Source organism: Tachyglossus aculeatus, chromosome 24, assembly GCF_015852505.1.
Source record: "Tachyglossus aculeatus isolate mTacAcu1 chromosome 24, mTacAcu1.pri, whole genome shotgun sequence".
Classification (NCBI taxonomy): Eukaryota; Metazoa; Chordata; class Mammalia; order Monotremata; family Tachyglossidae; genus Tachyglossus; species Tachyglossus aculeatus.
Genome location: NC_052089.1, coordinates 20,091,732 through 20,111,192, shown reverse-complemented (window position 1 = coordinate 20,111,192; position 19,461 = coordinate 20,091,732). Strand labels below are relative to the sequence as shown.

The window sequence follows — 19,461 nt, the reverse complement described above, 5'->3', positions numbered from 1 at the left end:
ACCATCGTTGTAGAATAACCCGAGAAACTTTTGTAACAGAAATGGATATTGTAACAAATATGGTTACACTATATGCACATTTTCCTTGTTCACAGAGGATACCCACCTCAAAGAATGAATTTTAATCTAAATTTTAATACAATTGAATATTGTGCCATATTTAGTAAACTAACAACAATCCAATGTACTACGGAAACTATATGGCTAAGCATTTCTTGATAAGTGTGGATCTTCTGGCAATCGAGAATTGTTACTCATCATTTGAACCAGACATGTTGTACAACAACCCCATATCTTTGTTCTGGAGACTTCCATTAAATATTTGAGCTCCCAAATACACTCAGGAATGAAATAAGTGACCGAAAAACAACCCTTGTCCTCACCAATCCTTGTGTTCATTTCCAGTCATTAAAGAAATATTACAGCACATAAGAGGTTTGTTTTGAGTGTCTTTCTTTAGGATATATCTTTGTTCAATATGGGACCTGTCACAGATTGATCTATGTTGTTTTCTGTTGCTCTTAATGTGTAATGCCTTCCCCTGGATGATTTAAATTCTTTTTTCTTCTTTCCTCTGACCTTAATTGCTCATCATCTGGTACAGTATTGCCACCATTTGTTTTTCCATTAATTCTAGTGACCTTACGTCTTCTCATGCCTCGAGTACTACTTTCCAGGATTTCTTTTTATTATCAATAGCTTTTTTTCTTTGATTTTCTTGGTGAACCATGTTCAAAATTTGCATCCTTCACTCCCATCTAGCATCTTTTAAAATAATCATTTTTTTTATTCCCTTAAAAGACCAAATTGACTTAAACAGCGTATCATTATCTTGAGATACACAATCCAAATAAATGTGTGATCGACTCTCAAAGGAAAAAATACAAATATTTTACAAAATTGATGACTCTATCCCCATTTTCACAATTCCAGAATTCTGGCAAAAATGTCTGAGAAATAGGAAAGTGTTCTTTTTTTTGTTTCATTTTTTGCTTTGGGAAGTGTCTATACTAGTCTTTTTAAAACAATATCATTACAAATTTAGGTCAAACTTTTTTTATGCAATTTCCTAAGTGCTTACTATGTGTCCAACAGTGTTCAAAGTGCTCGGGTAGATAAAGTTAATCAGGCCAGATACAGATACCTGTCCCTACATAGAACTCGCAGTCTAAGTAGGCGGGAGAAAAGGTGTTGAATCTCCATTTTGTAGTTGAGGAAACTGAGGCCCAGAGAAGATAAGTGACTTGCCCAAGGTCACACAGCAAGCATGTGGAAGAGCAGGTGCTAGAACCTGGTTTCTCTGATTCCCAAGCCCATGCTTCATTTTTTTTTATAATGGCATTTTGTTAAGCGCTTACTATGTGCAAAGCACTGTTCTAAGCGCTGGGGAGGTTACAAGGTGATCAGGTTGTTCTACAGGGGGCTCACAGTCTTCATCCCCATTTTACAGATGAGGGAACTGAGGCACAGAGAAGTGAAGTGACTTGCCCAAAGTCACACAGCTGACAATTGGCAGAGCCGGAATTTGAACCCATGACCTCTGACTCCAAAGCTCTTTGGAGCTCTTTGCACTGAGCCACGCTGCTTCTCTACTTTATTAGGCCATGCTGTTTCAAAATCCCCCAAAACTTAGCAACATTTCTTTTTAATTTTATTTTTTACCCGCAAACTCCTTGGGCTAAATTTGAGAATAAAGGTTGTTATATTTAATTTTATCTACAGTATTTCCTCTGTATTGTCTAGAAATGGAGAAGCTGTAGAATTTTGCCACACAAATATTGCTTTAGAAATGGCCAAAAAAGGCATAAAGGTAATTTTTTTTTCAGACACTATATTCCATAATGGGTTGGGGTAGAGGGTGAAGGAAGGAGAGGGCGAGGAGGTGAGAGAAGAGAGAACTTGTCTTTTTATGTTTAATTTGACATCAACCAAATCCGTATCAGGTACATACTGACTAACCTGGCCGACTGTACGTAGTCAGATTGCTATCGCTGTTTCCGTTCCCTGCTGTGCAGCAGTTAATAGAACAGTCATTGTGATTGTTGCCAGTGTTAGGCCAAGTATCTGCCAGCCACGGCTGAGTGGCAGGTTCGCTGATATTGAGAAGTCCCGGCCTAAAAGAAAAGAGGAGACAGCTCTTAAATACGTGAATAATGAACTGCTTCACTCTACCTTTACTCAAAATTAAAATAATCCTAAGCATCAAGCACAGCCATACACTATTCCCGTTCGGCACTATAAAACCATTTTGGGCCGAGCCCCACCCCTAAAACTCTGGTCAACCCAGAGGGTTTCGATCCTTTGATCGTATTTCATGCTAATCTGTGAAGAATTGTCGTGCTTTGGGTTCTCTGTGCGTTTTTTAAGCTGTTGAGAACAGCCAATGGACTTCCCTTATTGAGGACTGGGTTCTCCACTGCTTTCCAGAATTGTGTATTCCAGAATTGCTGGATCAGGAGTACTGTGAGCCTTTTTTATTTTAAAGATGAAAACCTTGTAAATGTTTCAGTTTATATTTTTGAAGCTTCTTCCAATTTTCTGTTGACTATACGTAAAATGCCAGAGAGTTCTACATAAATATAGTGAAAGCCAGATATTTAAGTCTGGGGGAAACAAAGATGACCACCAAAGCTTTTGCTTTTCCTTGGCATACCAGGTGAATGACCCTCTCTCACAGAGTCAAAAATGCAAAAAAGAATCTGTAGTGATTAACTGCAGCTTTGTAGCCCCAGTACCTGGGACCTAAAGCCGTGTCAAAGAGCGTCATTTTTAATGTCTTTCTTCAACATATACCCCACCTGATAATTACAGTGATACACGGCTTGGTTTCAGAACAATAATAAACACTTTGGTACAACCCACCCTACCAAGATTTTCTTTATAGTTTCCTTTTCCTTGTTAATCTGAAAAAAATGTATTCTACTTTTACCTTATGGGAATCGACCTGTCATTCAACTTCCCTAGATATACACTCTTCCTCACACACAGTCTTAGAAACACACCACAGGAAAGAATATCATTTTATGGCAAATGGTTTCAAATTGAAACGGTTCTACTTGAAAGTTAGGAAGATACTGTTCGTAGCACTAGTTTGGGGACGATGCTGAATTTTCTTAATGCCTTGAAAAACGAAAGGATGGTAATCAACCGTGAAATGCAGGGTAAGGCATTTTTTCCAATTGCTCTGCCATTGGAAAAAGTAATGCATTCTGGATAAAGGGGGAACTGGGAGGTTCAATGCGGTGGATTTCTGAATCGTAACCTAACAGAAATATGTTCCCCACGTGAATATCTTCATCTGAAACTCAAAGTACAAACACACCATCCAAGAGATGGATAATTATATGAATTTCTATTCAGAATGTTTCCTCTGTAGGTACATGATGGGATGTGTTTAAAGGAGGATGAGGTGTAAATAGGACAGATTTGAAATGGATTTCTCGGAAATCAGACAGAAACTCCTTACCATCATCATCATCATCAATCGTATTTATTGAGCGCTTACTATGTGCAGAGCACTGTACTAAGCGCTTGGGAAGTACAAATTGGCAACATATAGAGACAGCCCCTACCCAACAGTGGGCTCACAGTCTAAAAGGGGGAGACAGAGAACAAAACCAAACATACTAACAAAATAAAATAAATAGAATAGATATGTACAAATAAATTAAATAAATAGAGTAAAAAAAATATGTACAAACATATATACATATATACAGGTGCTGTGGGGAAGGGAGGGAGGTAAGATGGGGGGATGGAGAGGGGGACGAGGGGGCGAGGAAGGAAGGGGCTCAGTCTGGGAAGGCCTCCTGGAGGAGGTGAGCTCTCAGCAGGGCCTTGAAGGGAGGATGAGGTGTAAATAGGGCAGATTTGAAATGGATTTCTTGGAAATCAGACAGAAAATCCTTACCATCAGCTTTAGAGTAATCAATCACCTTGCCCCTCCTACCTCAGCTTACTGCACTCTGGCCCACACACTTCACTCCTCTAATTCCAACCTACTTGCTGTAACTGCATCTCATCTATCTCACTGCTGACCTCTTACCCACGTCCTGCCTCTGGCCTGGAACATCCTCCCTCTTCATATCAATCACCTTCTCCACCTGCAAAGCCTGACTGAAGGCCCATCTCCTCCAAGAGGCCTGCCCTAAGCCCTACCTCCCTTCCTCTTCTCCTGCTTCCCTCTGCATCACCCCGATTTGCTCCCCAGTCCCACGGCACTTAGGTTCAGATCCGTAATTTATTTATATTAGTGTCTGTCTCCTCCTCTATACTGTAAGCGCCCTATGGGCAGGGAATGTGTCTACCAACTCTGTTATATTGTACTCCCCCAAGAGTTTAGTACAGTGCTCCGCATACAATAAGCACTAAGTAAAAATATCGGACTGGAATTCTAAGCGTCATGATGTTTGACAGCAGAGATGAATCAAACTTTGCTCCAGATGCTTAACACTCTGAAAATCCAATTGTAATTTTATTCATATTATGTGTATACACATATATACATACATACTCGTATACAGACACAGATGTCATATTTTTGGTGTGTGTGGCATGTGGAACATATAGATTGCTCCTTGTTGATTTGTGGAATAAAGTATCAACTCCCTGAGGAGACACACCTCTCTACTCATAAGCTTCCAACAGTTACCCATTTCTGACTGCATCAGGTACAAGTTCTTTCTTATTGCCTTGTACTTCCCAAGTGCTTAGTACAGTGCTCTGCACATAGTAAGCGCTCAATAAATACAATTGAATGAATGAATGAATGAATTGGCTTCATTGCTCTCCCTTACATTTTGTAGCACATGCATTTTGTCTGATCTGATTATTTCTTATCCACCTCCATACTTGGTGTAGTGTGTCTGGTACCTAGTAACCACTTCACAGATACCATAATCATCATTATGGTTTTTTATCTCAGCTCTCTTCATCCACTACTCACACACTTTACTCCTCCACGAACAGCTTCTAACTACCTTCACAACATTGCTAAAATCCTGCTATTCCTCTCCATCCAAACTGCTACCACATTAATACAATCATTCATTCTAGCCCAGCTAGATTACTGCACCAGCCTCCTTTCTGACCACCCAACCTCCTGTCTCTCCTGACTCCAGTCCATACTTTACTCTGCTTCCTTCACCATCTTTCTACAAAAATGTTCTGGACATGTCACCCCCCCTCCTCAAAAATCTCCAGTGGTTGCCTATCCACCTCCACATTAAACCAAAACTTCTCACCATTGGCTTTAAAGCACTCCATCTACCTCGCCCCCTCCCACTTCACTTTGTTTCTCTTCTACAACCCAGACTGCACACTTTGCTCCTCTGGTGCTAACCTTCTCACTGTGCCTTGATCTCTCGTCTTGCAGCCGACTTCGGCCCAAGTCCTGCCTCTAGCCTGGAATGCCTTTCCTCCTCAAATCGGCCCCAAAATTACTCTCCCCCACTTCAAAGCCTTACTGAAGGCACATCTCCTCCAAGAGGCCTTCCCAGACTAAGTCCCACTTTTCCTCATCTCCCATTCCTTTCTGCATTGCCGACTTGCTCCCTTTGCTCTTCCCCCATCCCTGACCCACAGCACTTATGTATATATCTGTAATTTTATTTATTTGTATTGATGTCTGGTTACTTGTATTGATATTTGTCTCCCCCCTTCTAGACAGTGAACTCGTTTTGGGCAGGGATTGTTTCTCTTTTATTGCTGTATTGTACTTTCCCAAGCATTTAGTACAGTGCTCTGCACACAGTAAGCACTCAATAAATATGATTGAATGAATAAGTTCTTGACTCTCTTGACTCCAACACCATGTGCCCACATAGCACTTCCAGTCCAGCACTTTCTTCATCTTGAAATTCACCAGACACCATAACTCTCCCCATCTTCAAAGTCTTTCTGAAAGCCTGCTTTCTCCAAGAAGCCTTCCCCAATTAGTTCTACCCCAACAACACATATGTCATTTACATATTCAGTTATTCCAGCCTTGCATATTTACGCTACTTCCTATCATCTACTTATGCTACTTCCTTCTGCTCTCTGCATTTGTAAATAAAGTATGTCTTATCTCCCTCATTAGACCGCAAGCCCTCTGAGGGCTTCTTAACTCTTCCTTTTGGTATTCTCTCCCTAGGCCTTAGTAATAATAATAATAATTATGGTATTTGTGAAGCACTTACTGTGTGTCAAGCACTGGGGTAGTTACAAGGTAACCAAGTTGCCCCATGTGGGGCTCCCCATTTTACAGATGAGGACACAGGCACAGTTAAGTAAAGTGACTTGCCCAAGGTCATACAGCAGACAAGTGGCAGAGCTGGGATTAGAACCCAAGTCCACTGACTCCCAAACCTGTGCTCTTGTCACGAGGCCATGATGCTCATGATCATATATGACATGATCCTAGAGCTTCTTCAGGTGAACCCCCTCAGCTCCCAGCCCTATCCATGAGGAGAAGTGAATGTGGACATGTGGGAGGAGAACAAAGGAAAGTAGATGTTATCACCAGTGCTATGGTGAAAGAACAATGAGACAAAAGCACTAAATGGCTTTAATACCTGGGCTACATTACAGTGTTAAAATGATTTTTAGTTTGCTTTTGAACTCAGGCTTGGGTGGAAGTTTACTATACAGCTTTACTGAAAACGAATGCTTATCTGGGGAAAAAAAAACCCTCTCATTTTATTTGAGAAATTAAGGCTCATGAGAAGTCCGCTTCTTTCATTCATTCAATCATATTTATTGAGCACTTACTATGTGCAGAGCACTGTACTAAGCGCTTGGGAAGTACGAGTTGGCAGCATATGTTGCCAATTTGTACTTCCCAAGCGCTTAGTACAGTGCTCTGCACATAGTAAGCGCTCAATAAATACGATTGATGATGATGATGATGATGATGATGATATAGAGACGGTCCCTACCCAACAGCAGGCTGCTTTGTAATCTAGTCTATTAATCACAATAGAGTCTGTTTAAGTCAGCTACAAGTAGATGTTTAGAAGAAAAAGCTCTTGAATAAATAAGCTAGATTCCTTTTTTCTTTAGCAAAACACCTTTGCAAGTGACGACTGGAGCTGCTCTGCATTCACAGCAAGACAAAAACAACATCAATTTATGAGCTACTGCTGTGTTCAGCAAGTTTTCCAATGAACATTTTTTCTTTTGTAGTATCTGTGAACCAGCTATATTTCTTAATCTTCATAAATGCCACAACTTAATTACTTTAACTCCTTTAATCATCTGCTAAATCAGCAAGTCCTTTTTGGCGTTGTTGGAAAGTTAAAGTGCTCCCTCTGGTGTTCTTTCTCTGAAATGCAGCCCTTCTCATCACAAAAAGCAACTATTCTGAAAACAGTGTCAATTAATTTGAGCACTGAAAACAGAATATAGTTCTCAAAATATGACACTGCAATATTTCCTGGATAAGCATAGGAAACAGTGCAATTGCCAACAAAATGCTAATTCCAGATTTTTCTTTCTAGGACATATCCGCGGCCCCTGTAAACAGAGCCAATGGGCCGAAGTTCCTGTTTCTCTTCTTTGAATATGATTGTTTGCAACCATCCCTTTGGGACCTGCAAATAAGCCACATAGTTACCTGCCTCCGCTGCTCACAGCTTCGCCTCCTCGCTGGTAAGTTACTAGAATAGTTAAAAGAAAAAGAACCATTGACAATAGCCACGTTAGACATTGACTTTTTTTAACATCACATTTGTTATTAGTTTTTAAATGCAGGATTGATCGCTTTCAATCATAGAGTATATGGAAACTTTACGCCATTCAGGATATAGATTTACAGATTTATCAGCATCACATTTAAAACAGCTCTACCATTCCTAAATATTTTCGTTTCTGAAGAACACTGTACAATCATTACATTTCGGCAAACTGCTCCACCAAGCTGAGACCAGGCAAGTAAATTTTCAAGATATTTCAGGTGCCTTCACTATGACATTAGCCTTGGTTGTACTGATATTGGGGGGAAAATGCGTATATGTGAAGTTGAAATATCTGGAGCGTAGAAACTAATCCTCTTTTCCTCCAGGAGGAATGCAAGGAAAAACAGTCAACTTTGTTAATGGGGATGTGAAAAGCACACAGTAAGTTTTCAATCAATGTTAACAGTAATATAGAAGAGCCAACAAAAAGGCTAGGAAAGATAAATAGGAGAAAGAGACTTTGCAACACAAATCACCCATTTCCTCATTCTTCCTCCACTCAACCAAACCCAGAGTCCTCAACTGGTATTACTGAGGAATCACCACCTTTCACCTGTACTACTACCACTATTGGCCTAGACTTGGAAGCCAGTGACTTCAGGATCTTTGTCAAAGAGAAACAATGGCAGCAGAAGCCTGTGAGTAGGCCTGGATTATCAGGATAATTTGCTTACATAGACATAGCCAAAAACCAAGTGAACCCTAACAAAATGTAGCATAGCCAAAACAAACATAAAAAAAACCCTTTTGCTACAGTTACTCTGAAAAGTGAGGTTTGTATATATGTCTGTACATATTTATTACTTTATTTATTTATTTTACTTGTACCTATCTATTCTATTTATTTTATTTTGTTAGTGTGTTTGGTTTTGTTCTCTATCTCCCCCTTCTAGACTGTGAGCCCACTGTTGGGTAGGGACTGTCTCTATACGTTGCCAGCTTGTACTTCCCAAGCGCTTAGTACAGTGCTCTGCACACAGTAAGTGCTCAATAAACACGATTGATTGATTGACTGATTATTTCCTGCACCAGGTAAATAAATGATTCAATTCTGCACTTCAATTTGCTAGTGTGAATCTGACCTAAAATATCCACTTCCCATTTACACCACCCCTCCGCCCCTCGGCCTCCCCGTATTTAATTTCTGAGGATACTCCCACGGCTAACACACACTTTAATAAACTTTGAAAACAAACTCTGAAGAGCTAATGAGGCTTCTTACTGCTGGTTAGGACCCCCGTACACGTTTCCAATCACCATATAGAACCTAAATTGTAAGCAGTCAATTTCATGAACGCAACGCGGCAAAAAGTTAGTTTTAAGGAGACCCAAGTACTGGGTGACTAAAAACTTTCTTCTTTTCTTTGAGGTTTGCACATAGCTAGGCAAGGAGTTAAGAAGATTAGCACCCTGAGATTGCTGATGGATTCAACAGCTATGCACTGCCTCACTAAGAATGCCCTTTTAAAAAAAGCAGCCAAATTCTGCTCCTTAGAAGAACTCCAAACTGGGAGCCTGCAAGAGAAAGATAAGTGCTCCCAGTGATTACAATAAAAGGATTAAAAATGCAGGAGGTACTGATGCAGGTGAGGTACCAGTGAAAAAGGAGAGGTGGAACCAAATAAAATGAATGGGGCAGAATATGACGATTCTGAATTTAAGATGGAAAGTTTTTTTCCCCTTTTTTACAGGTTTCTCCTTTTTTAAAAGCTGAATTTCATAACAGAATATTGCAAGTAGGAAAGATTCATCCTTTAAAAAATAATGTAAGTTTACGGTTCAGGGAAAGAATGCAGAACTGAGTCATCCAAAATAATTAGCATGTTAAATCACATTTATATAGGTCATGGAACACATGCAAACAGATAGTTAAGATGCAGTGTGGAAATTACAAATTGGTCTGTAAAATCTTTTAAAAATCCTTCCTCCTCGAGTATACTAATAACAATAAGGTCTGCCACTAGAAAACAAATAAGGCTTTCCCGCCCACCCCCAGAGCCTTAGGTTGTTATATTAGAAAAAACAAAAACAGAAGCAAAAAAATAAACAAAACCCATAAATACAATAGTATAACACATGCCAAACTAATAAAGAAGAACGGGGTAGGGAAGTGCAAATATATACCTGTTGGTGTGAAGGTAAAAGACGGGACTGAAAAATCAAAACAAAATATAAACCAGTTATTAAGTCAGAGAGAAAGGGAACATATCACATTAGTATAAATCAAGCAGACAGCTGAACATAAAACAAATGTAAATGACTAACCCAGTTGCCCAGATCTATGAATTAGACCAAAATTCTGGTTGGAAAAAAAGAAGCCTGTCTCTACAGGTACCATTTGGGAACTCTGTCATTCTTGTAGGCCCGGGGGGAAGCGGGGGCAGGGGAGAGAGAAGACCTGGGTTAGCCTGTAAATGACCCTCCACTTAATAACATAATTTTTGCTTGTGGCCTTAGTACAAACATGAATCCCACACTATTAATCATTTCAAAACACTGGATGATGGATTCTTAAACAAGTATTATCAAGGTCTTACTTGAAAGTTATCTACAGATCAGTAAGTAAATGCTCATTAAATTGACCTAATAGGGGCACTTAAGCATGTGGAATAAAAAAAATAGCATTCTTTTAAAGGACCAGAGAGAACTATTAAACTGAAATGTTCCTCGGTAGGAAACTTCACCAAGGAAATGCCTGACACCTCATTCCCACAAATCGTGTAACGACAGAATTCCAATTGTTTATTTTGTCATTGTAGAAAAGTCAGACAGACAAAATTAGAGATTTCTGAACTTCATTTTCTGGGCTTTAATGTACAGTAACAGGAGACCTCCGGATACACTTTTCAGCCTTAAGAAAATCCCACACAAGGTAGTCTACCAACCGTACGATAACGTCTCTTTGAAAACCTTAACTCGGTGTGGTTATAAATCTTAATCTAATCAATAATGCCTGAAATTGAACTGCAGACCTCAAAAGTAACTGCTCTGCCTCCCCCGCGCTCCCTATCATCTCACACTCCCTCTGCACGTTGCAAGATATTACAGCAATTTCTGAATCGTTTCACAGAGGGAGGAGATGGACTTATTTTTCAAGCCCTTCTAATTGATTTGAAGCAAAACCCCGGCAGAGCAAGGGAGAGGCTATAGGAACTGATTAATGACCGAGGTTCAGATTAAAAACCTGACACTGGGAAAGCGGATCCTGGTTTTATATTTTACATAGAGAAACACTAACTGTGTATTTTCCATTTCACTCAGTCCTAATGTCTCCTGCAATTTTATTTTGGTATTGAGGCCCTCAAGGTGCAAAAAAAATATCATGGGAGGAACACTTCAGTCTGTCACTTTTTACCAAGCCACTTTATTTCTCAGCATACTACAGCAAAACAGAAACAAGAGCCTCAATGCTATTTACTCATTTCATCCTCTGGCCTTGATTCACAGCACAAAAGCCTCTATCTCAGGAATTCTACTGTGTGATTCCTTCATCCAGGCCTTTTCACATAATCAGTGTAATCTGACTACCTTCAAATGGACAGTGCTGGTCTTCATAAATAAAGTACATTTCAAACTACAGCTATTCAAGCAAGGATGAAGTGTTTCACCATTAATTCGCAATCACAAGGACACAAGGAAAAATACGAAAGGTCCTCATCATTATGTCTTCCCTTAGCTAACTGCTAAGTCTACTTTGAGGAACAGAGGAACAGATGAAAAGAGGTCAGACTAAATGAAATCTTAACAGCAAGCACACCAAAGAACAACTCAATTCTCAGAGCCTCCATTAATTAACTGTCGGTGTACCCCGTGGTGCTACTGCAATATACGTATGTATATGTGCATGGGTACTGAAGGATTTTAACAGATGTCAAGACTGGAGCGAATTGGAAAATATTGTTAATAACGTTCCCTATTTCTTGCCTTCACACTACTGACACGATATCTCACAGACTGATAGGACTCTGTTTTTACTTCACATCCTTTTGTCTTGAAAATCCACTCGATTTGCCTAGGCAAAAGTGTCGTCTTCTCTTTTCTGCACCCCAAAATGCACAAGGTCATTTTAAGGACTGGACGGTAAACTTGGAATTTATGCACCATATGCCTCCCAAGTCAGTGGGTAAGAAGCAGAATCAAATGCTAATAGAATTACATTTGTATTTATGTCCTATGATTTCTGCTTAAAAACAAAAGAGAGGTGAGAGGACAACAATGTTAGTTTAACAGGGTGTGTAGGAAGGAAGGCTCAGGCATTTGCCAGCATGCTTAAAGCATATTAGTAAAAGAACAAGGAGAGAATTGATCATTCCAGGAAGGAGGAAGGGGAAAATTGATTTTACTTCACCTCTTCAAATTTCCAGATAATTTTAAAAGTTTGTTTTAATCCTTTCTAGTGGCTCGCACACTGTGATTCATAAGAGAACCAATCAAATCCAAAATGACAGCAGTAGTAAATACTTTGCTTAGAGGATGGGAAAACAAGTACATACCATAGCTCCCAAGGTAACTGGTTCCCTACACACACCAGCTAAAAAGACATGAAAACTACCCAAACTGGTACCTTCCCATTTGTCCTTTTGTGTTTTTAATGAAAAAAAAAGAAACACTCAACAAGGCAATTCGTCCCTCTTGGCCGAATTTCTTGACAATGTCAGCAATGGTAGGTCAATGGGATCAAGAAAATAAGATTTTGTAAATCTGAATGGTGGGCTGGGGCTCTCTCAGTTGAACAAAAATGGTGAGGTCAGGATTAGGAATGAATGCAGAGCTTCAGCCTCACGGAATGTCAATCAGTTGCTTTCGTCAGTGTTTCAACCTCCTTGGGGGATGAATGCACGTGTGGAAAAGGTGTTAACTCAAAAAACCTGCCAGTACTTTTAATTTCATTCAATAAGATTGTGAATGATGCAAAGCATATGTTTTCTTCAGAATAGGCAATCAGCATTTGGAAATGATAACCCAGCAAAGAAAATCAAATACATATGCACTATTATAACCCAAAGGTATTTTATGCTAAATAGGGGCAAATTTGATAGCCTTTACTCCCAGTTGTCATAAAAACATTAGGATTCAATAATGATCAAACCCAGCATTACTTAGACCGTGAGCACCATGTGGGATAGGGGCTGTGATTAAATGGTATCTACCCCAGAGCTTAGAACAAGAAAGCACTTAAATATAATAATAACAATAATAATAACAACCTTTCAAAGATGCTGTATCAAAACTCTGGGAAATCAGGTCCACTGTAAACCCCATTAAAGTTTATATGTAGGTGAATACATGGCTAAAATATATGTACAGGACTCAAATTTAAAAACATTAAAGTGAGATAATACTTAATAACTGTGGTACTTGTTAAGCCCTTACTAAATGCCAAGCACCGGATGACGCGTTGGAGTAGATACAAGATCACCAAGACCCACATGGGACTCACAATCTAAGCAGGAGGGAGAACAGGTATTGAACCCCCGTTTTGCAAATGAGGGAACTGAAGCACAGAGAAGCAAAATGACTGCCCAAGGTCACACAGCAGATCAGTGGCAGAGCCAGGAATAGATTCCAGGTTCTCTGACTCCTTCCACTAGGCTGTGCGGCTTCTCTAATGTAAGCTATAATAAGGTACAATCAATCAATCCCCAATACCAACACTTCTGAGGGACCACTTAAGAAATGTCTTGTTCCAGCTCAGGAAACTGAAAATACCTTTCCGGATCCCGGCATAAGTACTGGTCAGTCCATTTCGCTTTTTCCGGTGGCGATACAGCCAGATGCTGAAGACCATAAGGATAATCCAACAGGCTGCACCGATGCCAGCTATGAAGGCTGGCTGCTTCACGACATCTGAAATCTGCTGAGCAAGGCTAACTTGGTCTTCCGGTGAAACCGGGTTCCCATGGGAATCTAAAAAAAATTCATCTTCTTGTTAGATAAGCTTTGAGATTCAACACGTTCAAAACGCATCAGAATGAATAAAAATGTTCTGCACTCTATCAAGTGGCTCTCCCTGTTATGGTACGTGAAGGAAAGCCAACAGAACCATTCTACCTGAGATAACTACAAACACATAATCCCCATAACCCGTGCGTAGCCACATCGGCAATATGCAAATGATTTAAGGTTCTGAAACAGGTGTGGAAGATAGTTTTCCTCCAATCTTTTCAAAACCCTCTCTTGATGCCCAAAATCTTGAGAGTGAATATAAGAGAGCGTTAAGAAGGCAAAACAAAATTATCTTCAAAAAGTAAAGGCTGAAAAAGAAAATTTAAAAATAGAATTTTGGACCAATTTGAATCGAACCTTCTGTAGGGTCCATATTTTCTGAGTGCTTTTCTTCGCCCTGGGTTCCATCAGACTGGTATGATAGAATGACAAACCAGAAAGGGGAAAGAAATATAGATGCTACAAATGGATAAAGAGCTCATCTGTAAAAATAATACAGAACTGGAGGTAAGAGCTGTGGAATACCTTAACATCATTCATTCATTCATATTTATTGAGCACTTACTGTGGGCACAGCACTGTACTAAGTGCTTGGGAAGTACAAGTCGGCAACATATAGAGACGGTCCCTACCCAACAACGGGCTTACAGTCTAGAAACAGGCTCACATCATGTTGCATAAAAAATAGAGTCAAAAGGCCAACTTTTTTTCCTTAATCTATTTTGACCAGAAAAACAGAACCAAAGGATTGCAAGCCTCTTTAAGGCTTGCTCTTTTCACATGGAAGCATTACATCCTCAAACATATTCATTTTTTATACATTGTACACATCTTTTGTCCTTTTCCCTAAGTTCAGCTCACACACGGCATGCCCAAAAGGACCTCTCGGGAATACTGTTGTTACTCATCACCTACCAACCAGCATCCTCATTTGGCACTGAATGGCACCGGTATCGAGGACAGTCACTGGGAAGAAAATTCCTACTTGTGTGCTGCGGCTTTATTAATTTTGACATAATCAAATGGCAGTTCTCCCCTGCAACAACTGGTGACAGATGAAGCTGGTCCTTTGCCCACTTTATTGAGATTGGTACTTTTAGATAAGAAGAACTGCACGTTAACAGAATTGGATAGACCCACCTGAGTTCATAATACAACCTGCTTTGCAGAGAAAACTAAGTTCTCTTCCAAATTTAGCAAAAAAAAAAAAAATTCAATAGCCCTATCTGGTGTAACTGGTTGCAGATGGAATTTTTTTTTTACACTGATGTTCTCCAAGTTTCTTTTTTTCCCTCCAAGATGCAGTTTTCTCATCCTGACAATTAGTATATACAGAGGAGAAATATGCAAGCCACATTCTAGGAAAACATTTACTTTAGGAAAATGATGGCTTTTTTTTGTTGTGAAACCGTTAAATTGCAACTAGTTGTCATTTGCTTTCTCTTGGAAGGAATTCCAGATTTAATTCTATGGCAGGTCAAGGCTAAATACTGACTTTCACAAGAGATAACCCGCCTGCAACTATTTGTTGACTGAAAGTTTTATTTCATGTTCCAGACTCTTTTATCTTTAGTTTTCCTAAGAGCACTTTGTAATCTGAAAGTTAACGAAGCAAAACTATTCTTTTCTCCTTTATACACTCTTTGTATCTGCTAGGTTTATAGATTTCATGGCTATTTGTGCAAGGTTAAGTTGGGTTGCTTCAGATTTTATGGAGACAGCCGAGTGAAGTTCCACACAAGTGGCCAGATGGGCTTAACAGTATATAGTGCTGTGTGACTAATGAATTAAAACTGCCACTCTAGATCTCATCCTTTGCCTCACTGCAGCTGAGACTGTATTAAGATATGGAAGCCCAGCACACATTTATACATTTCAAGATAAATGGTTTTTCCCTTTAAAGCCCTGTGATTTAAATTTTAAATCAAGGACATTTTACATAGCTATTTTCCTCAACCCATTCTCCAAACACAACCTGAGAAACATCAGGTTTCTGTATAACTGCAGTGCATCAGACACAATGCAAAGCAGTGACAGATAAAGCCTTGAAACAGTAAGTATGTTCTATAGTGAGAACTTGATCAGCAAGTAGGCACTATTGTAATACATGGCCACATTGTTTAACTCGATATAATGAGCACTTGCTATTTAAAATAGGAGCATTTTTTTACCACTTTAAGAACTCCCAACGGTACTGTGGTTTTTATCTGTACCACGAAAATCAAATCTTCTTAAAATGAGAAGCAGCTTGGCTCAGTGGAAAGAGCCCGGGCTTTGGAGTCAGAGGTCATGGGTTCAAACCCCGGCTCCACCAATTGTCAGCTGTGTGACTTTGGGCAAGACTCTTAACTTCTCTGCGCCTGTTACCTCATCTGTAAAATGGGGATGAAGGCTGTGAGCCCCCTGTGGGACAACCTGATCACCTTGTAACCTCCCCAGCGCTTAGAACAGTGCTTTGCACATAGTAAGCGCTTAATAAATGCCATCATTATTATTATTACTAATTATGATGATGCTATTTATCTATCAACACAGATACTGTGAACACCAATAGAAACTACTTATGCTTGAAAACACACATTTTTTCCCCCGTTTTTGAACTGACTTTCCTAATCATCCCCATATTAAAGTTCCATATCCAATGTGCAGCAGAGACTTTGGAAAACATTTGCAAAGAGCCTGGTTGACATGCAGAAATAACAAGAAAAATCCATCCAATACTCAAAACATGACCTGCTTTCTAGACATGTATGTGTATGGTGACTCCCCGATTTGATCTTCGTTTAGGAGAGTCTTAGACTCCAAGCTGGTTCTGTGGCTGAAGGCTAACAGTATTGTAAGAAGGTCAAAGAATCATCTTCAAGACTTAAATAAAAGTATAACAGTGACATTTTTTGAGAGTTTACTATGTGCAGAGCACTGTGCTGAGCACTTGGAAGAGTAAAACAAGCAGAATTAGCAGACACGTTCCCTGCCCATAATGACCACACAGTCTCTACTGGAGTCCCATTTCAGGGGCATTGCCTTTTTCCCCTAAGGATGCAACCCTAATAATAATAATTATTATTATTATTATGGCATTTATTAAATGTTTACTATGTTGAAAACACTGTTCTAAGCGCTGGGGAGTTTACAAGATGATCAGGTTGTCCCACGTGGGGCTCACAGTCTTAATCCCCATTTTACATATGAGGGAACTGAGGCCCAGAGAAGTTAAGTGACTTGCCCAAAGTCACACAGCTGACAAGTGGCAGAGCTGGGATTTGAACCAATGACCTCTGACTCCAAAGCCCGGGCTCTTTCCACTGAGCCACGCTGCTTCCCATAATAATGACGGCATTTATTAAGCGCTTACTATGTGCAAAGCACTGTTCTAAGAGCTGGGGAGGTTCCAAGGTGATCAGGTTGTCCCACGGGGGGCTCAAAGTCTTACTCCCCATTTTACAGATGAGGTAACTGAGGCACAGAGAAGTGAAGTGACTTGCCCAAAGTCACACAGCTGACAACTGGCGGAGCCGGGGTTTGAACCCATGACCTCTGACTCCAAAGCCTGGGCTCTTTCCTCTGAGCCACGCTGCTTTTCTACTCATTTTCCTCATTTTACGAACTAATATGTGTTCACTTACTATTGGCATACACCTCCCCAATGAACAAGGCCATTTCTGATGAGGCTGTGGCAGCTTTGACAGTTATTTTAGTGGCAATTTATATTTAAACTATTCTAAGTGTCCCAATTTCAGGCAACGTCCACAAATCTCTCAAACGCACTACAAAAAAGTCCAGCTAAAATCTTCTGCTATATGGTTTGCCTCTAACAGAAGCACTTAAAAATTTTCAATAACTCTTTATGTGATTGAGTTACCATAAACTCCATTATTTCTACTTTTATCAAGCTGCAATCATTCCTGGAGAACTCGATATGTTTTATAAATGGAAGGCATTGCAAAATCAAATTCATACGTAATCCATGAGGTTCTCAGACAGAGAATTAATCCCCAAAAGGTAGGACTGTATTAATTCAGAATCCACTTCAGAGCAAAAGATGACGGCTCCCGCCGTCTAAGACAAAGAGGTGATCTCGAGACTGGTTTGGCAAAAAAAGTAGGTATGATATAGAGGACCACCTGTTGATTCTCTCTAGCCTCTTAGGATTTTTCGTTTCCCTTAACACTGTGTGCATTCAAAGCCGATGAAACACTGGAGTGTAACCAAGGAGAGGCAGTCCAGGGTTGCCTTGCCTCCACTTCCTACTTTGTATGACTGATTTGCCCCAAGTCCCAAGGACTAGGACAATTTGCATCAGCATGGACAGTGTTAGCAGGGTTGGCATTATCTGCATGTAGGAGATGCACAGGACTGGCGGCATCTGCACAGAAGAGCGGTACAGCACTGGCAACTCACTGCACATTTTGAACCCTCAACTTCCAGTGGTTGCTAATAAGACTGCCAGTTCCGTCTGAGGTGTGAACCACCTACAAATCCCACAGTGGAGACAGCTACCGATTCGTTACACATGAAGCCGCTAACTAGGTTTCAAGGGATAATGACTTTCAATCTCTATTGACCTGGAGCAAATCCAGAAGCATAATCCAGATGTGCGAGATGGCACGTGCCATTAATGGTTTGGGAGGCTATCTGTTCAAGAAGGAGTTTCATTTTTAAAAAGCCTCCAACCTCATAAATCTCTGCCAGGTATTCTTGGACACCCATTTTTCACCATTATTACCTCTTAATTGTATTAAGTTCTTTATGTCTGTTTCAATAAAATCTATTTTGGCCCATGGATTTGGAAGCTGGATTTTACAAAGAGTTGGATAATTTAATCACTAATAACAACAATCACATTTACACATGCTGAATTAAGGGTAATCAAATCCCATGCTTCAGGCTGAAAGTTGATTGTGGCAGGAGTCAGGAACAAGCAATCTGGACAAAATACATTCTGTTTTCAGATTGGACAGGTAAACAGGGAGGAGGGGAACATTTCTATTTAAAACACTCAGTCTTGGCTCCTGCCGGATTTCTAGTTATTAGTGATTCTCTATCTCTCTCAAATGTGTTGCGGTGAACTGAAATGCAGTGGCCAATTAATTAATCATATTTATTGAGCGCTAACTGTGTGCAAAGCATTGTACTGAGCTCTTGGAATTAGTAGACACATGCAGTGCCCACAACGAGAATAAAGGCAAATGAAAAATGAATCTATGACTTTTTACTGTTGTCTATTGACAAACCTAAACCTCAAACTGCTCCGTAAATCCATTCACTTGTAAAATTTCCAACAGTAGGTGCTTAATTGGATTAGGCCTGGAGGACAAGGGCCTGGGAGCTGGAGAAGTTGGGTTCTAATCCTTGTTCTGCCACATGTCTACTGTGTGACCTTGGGCAAGTCACTTAACTCTCAGGGCCTCAGTTTCTTCACCTGTGAAATGGGGATTAAAACCTACTCACTTCTACTGAGACAGTGAGCCCCAGGAGGGACATGGACTGTGCCCAACCTGATTATACCTATGACAATGTTTAGCAATAATAATAATAATGATGACATTTATTAAGCGCTTACTATGTGCAAAGCACTGTTCTAAGCGCTGGGGAGAATACAAGGTGATCAGGTTGTCCCACGTGGGGCTCACAGTCTTCATCCCCATTTTACAGATAAGGTAGCTGAGGCCCAGAGAAGTTAAGTGACTTGCCCAGAGTCACACCGCTGACAAGTGCCGGGATTTGAACCAATGACCTCTGACTCCAAAGCCTGGGCTCTTTCCACTGAACCACGCTGCTTCCCCAACAGTGTTGGCAC

General features: G+C 40.2%; 1 protein-coding gene across 3 annotated transcripts in view; it reads right to left on the bottom strand.

Annotated features, from left to right (window-relative positions):
- The window catches only part of ROBO1 (roundabout guidance receptor 1), an 829,371-nt gene that overhangs the window by 30,270 nt on the left and 779,640 nt on the right, over nt 1–19,461 (bottom strand). For all 3 annotated transcript variants that reach the window (XM_038766034.1, XM_038766033.1, XM_038766036.1), the window contains 4 exons: nt 13,425–13,622; nt 9,840–9,866; nt 7,595–7,637; nt 1,960–2,114 (listed from right to left, as the gene is read on the bottom strand). In XM_038766034.1, the coding sequence (XP_038621962.1) occupies nt 1,960–2,114; nt 7,595–7,637; nt 9,840–9,866; nt 13,425–13,622 (423 nt within the window). The remainder of the gene's footprint in view (nt 1–1,959; nt 2,115–7,594; nt 7,638–9,839; nt 9,867–13,424; nt 13,623–19,461) is intronic.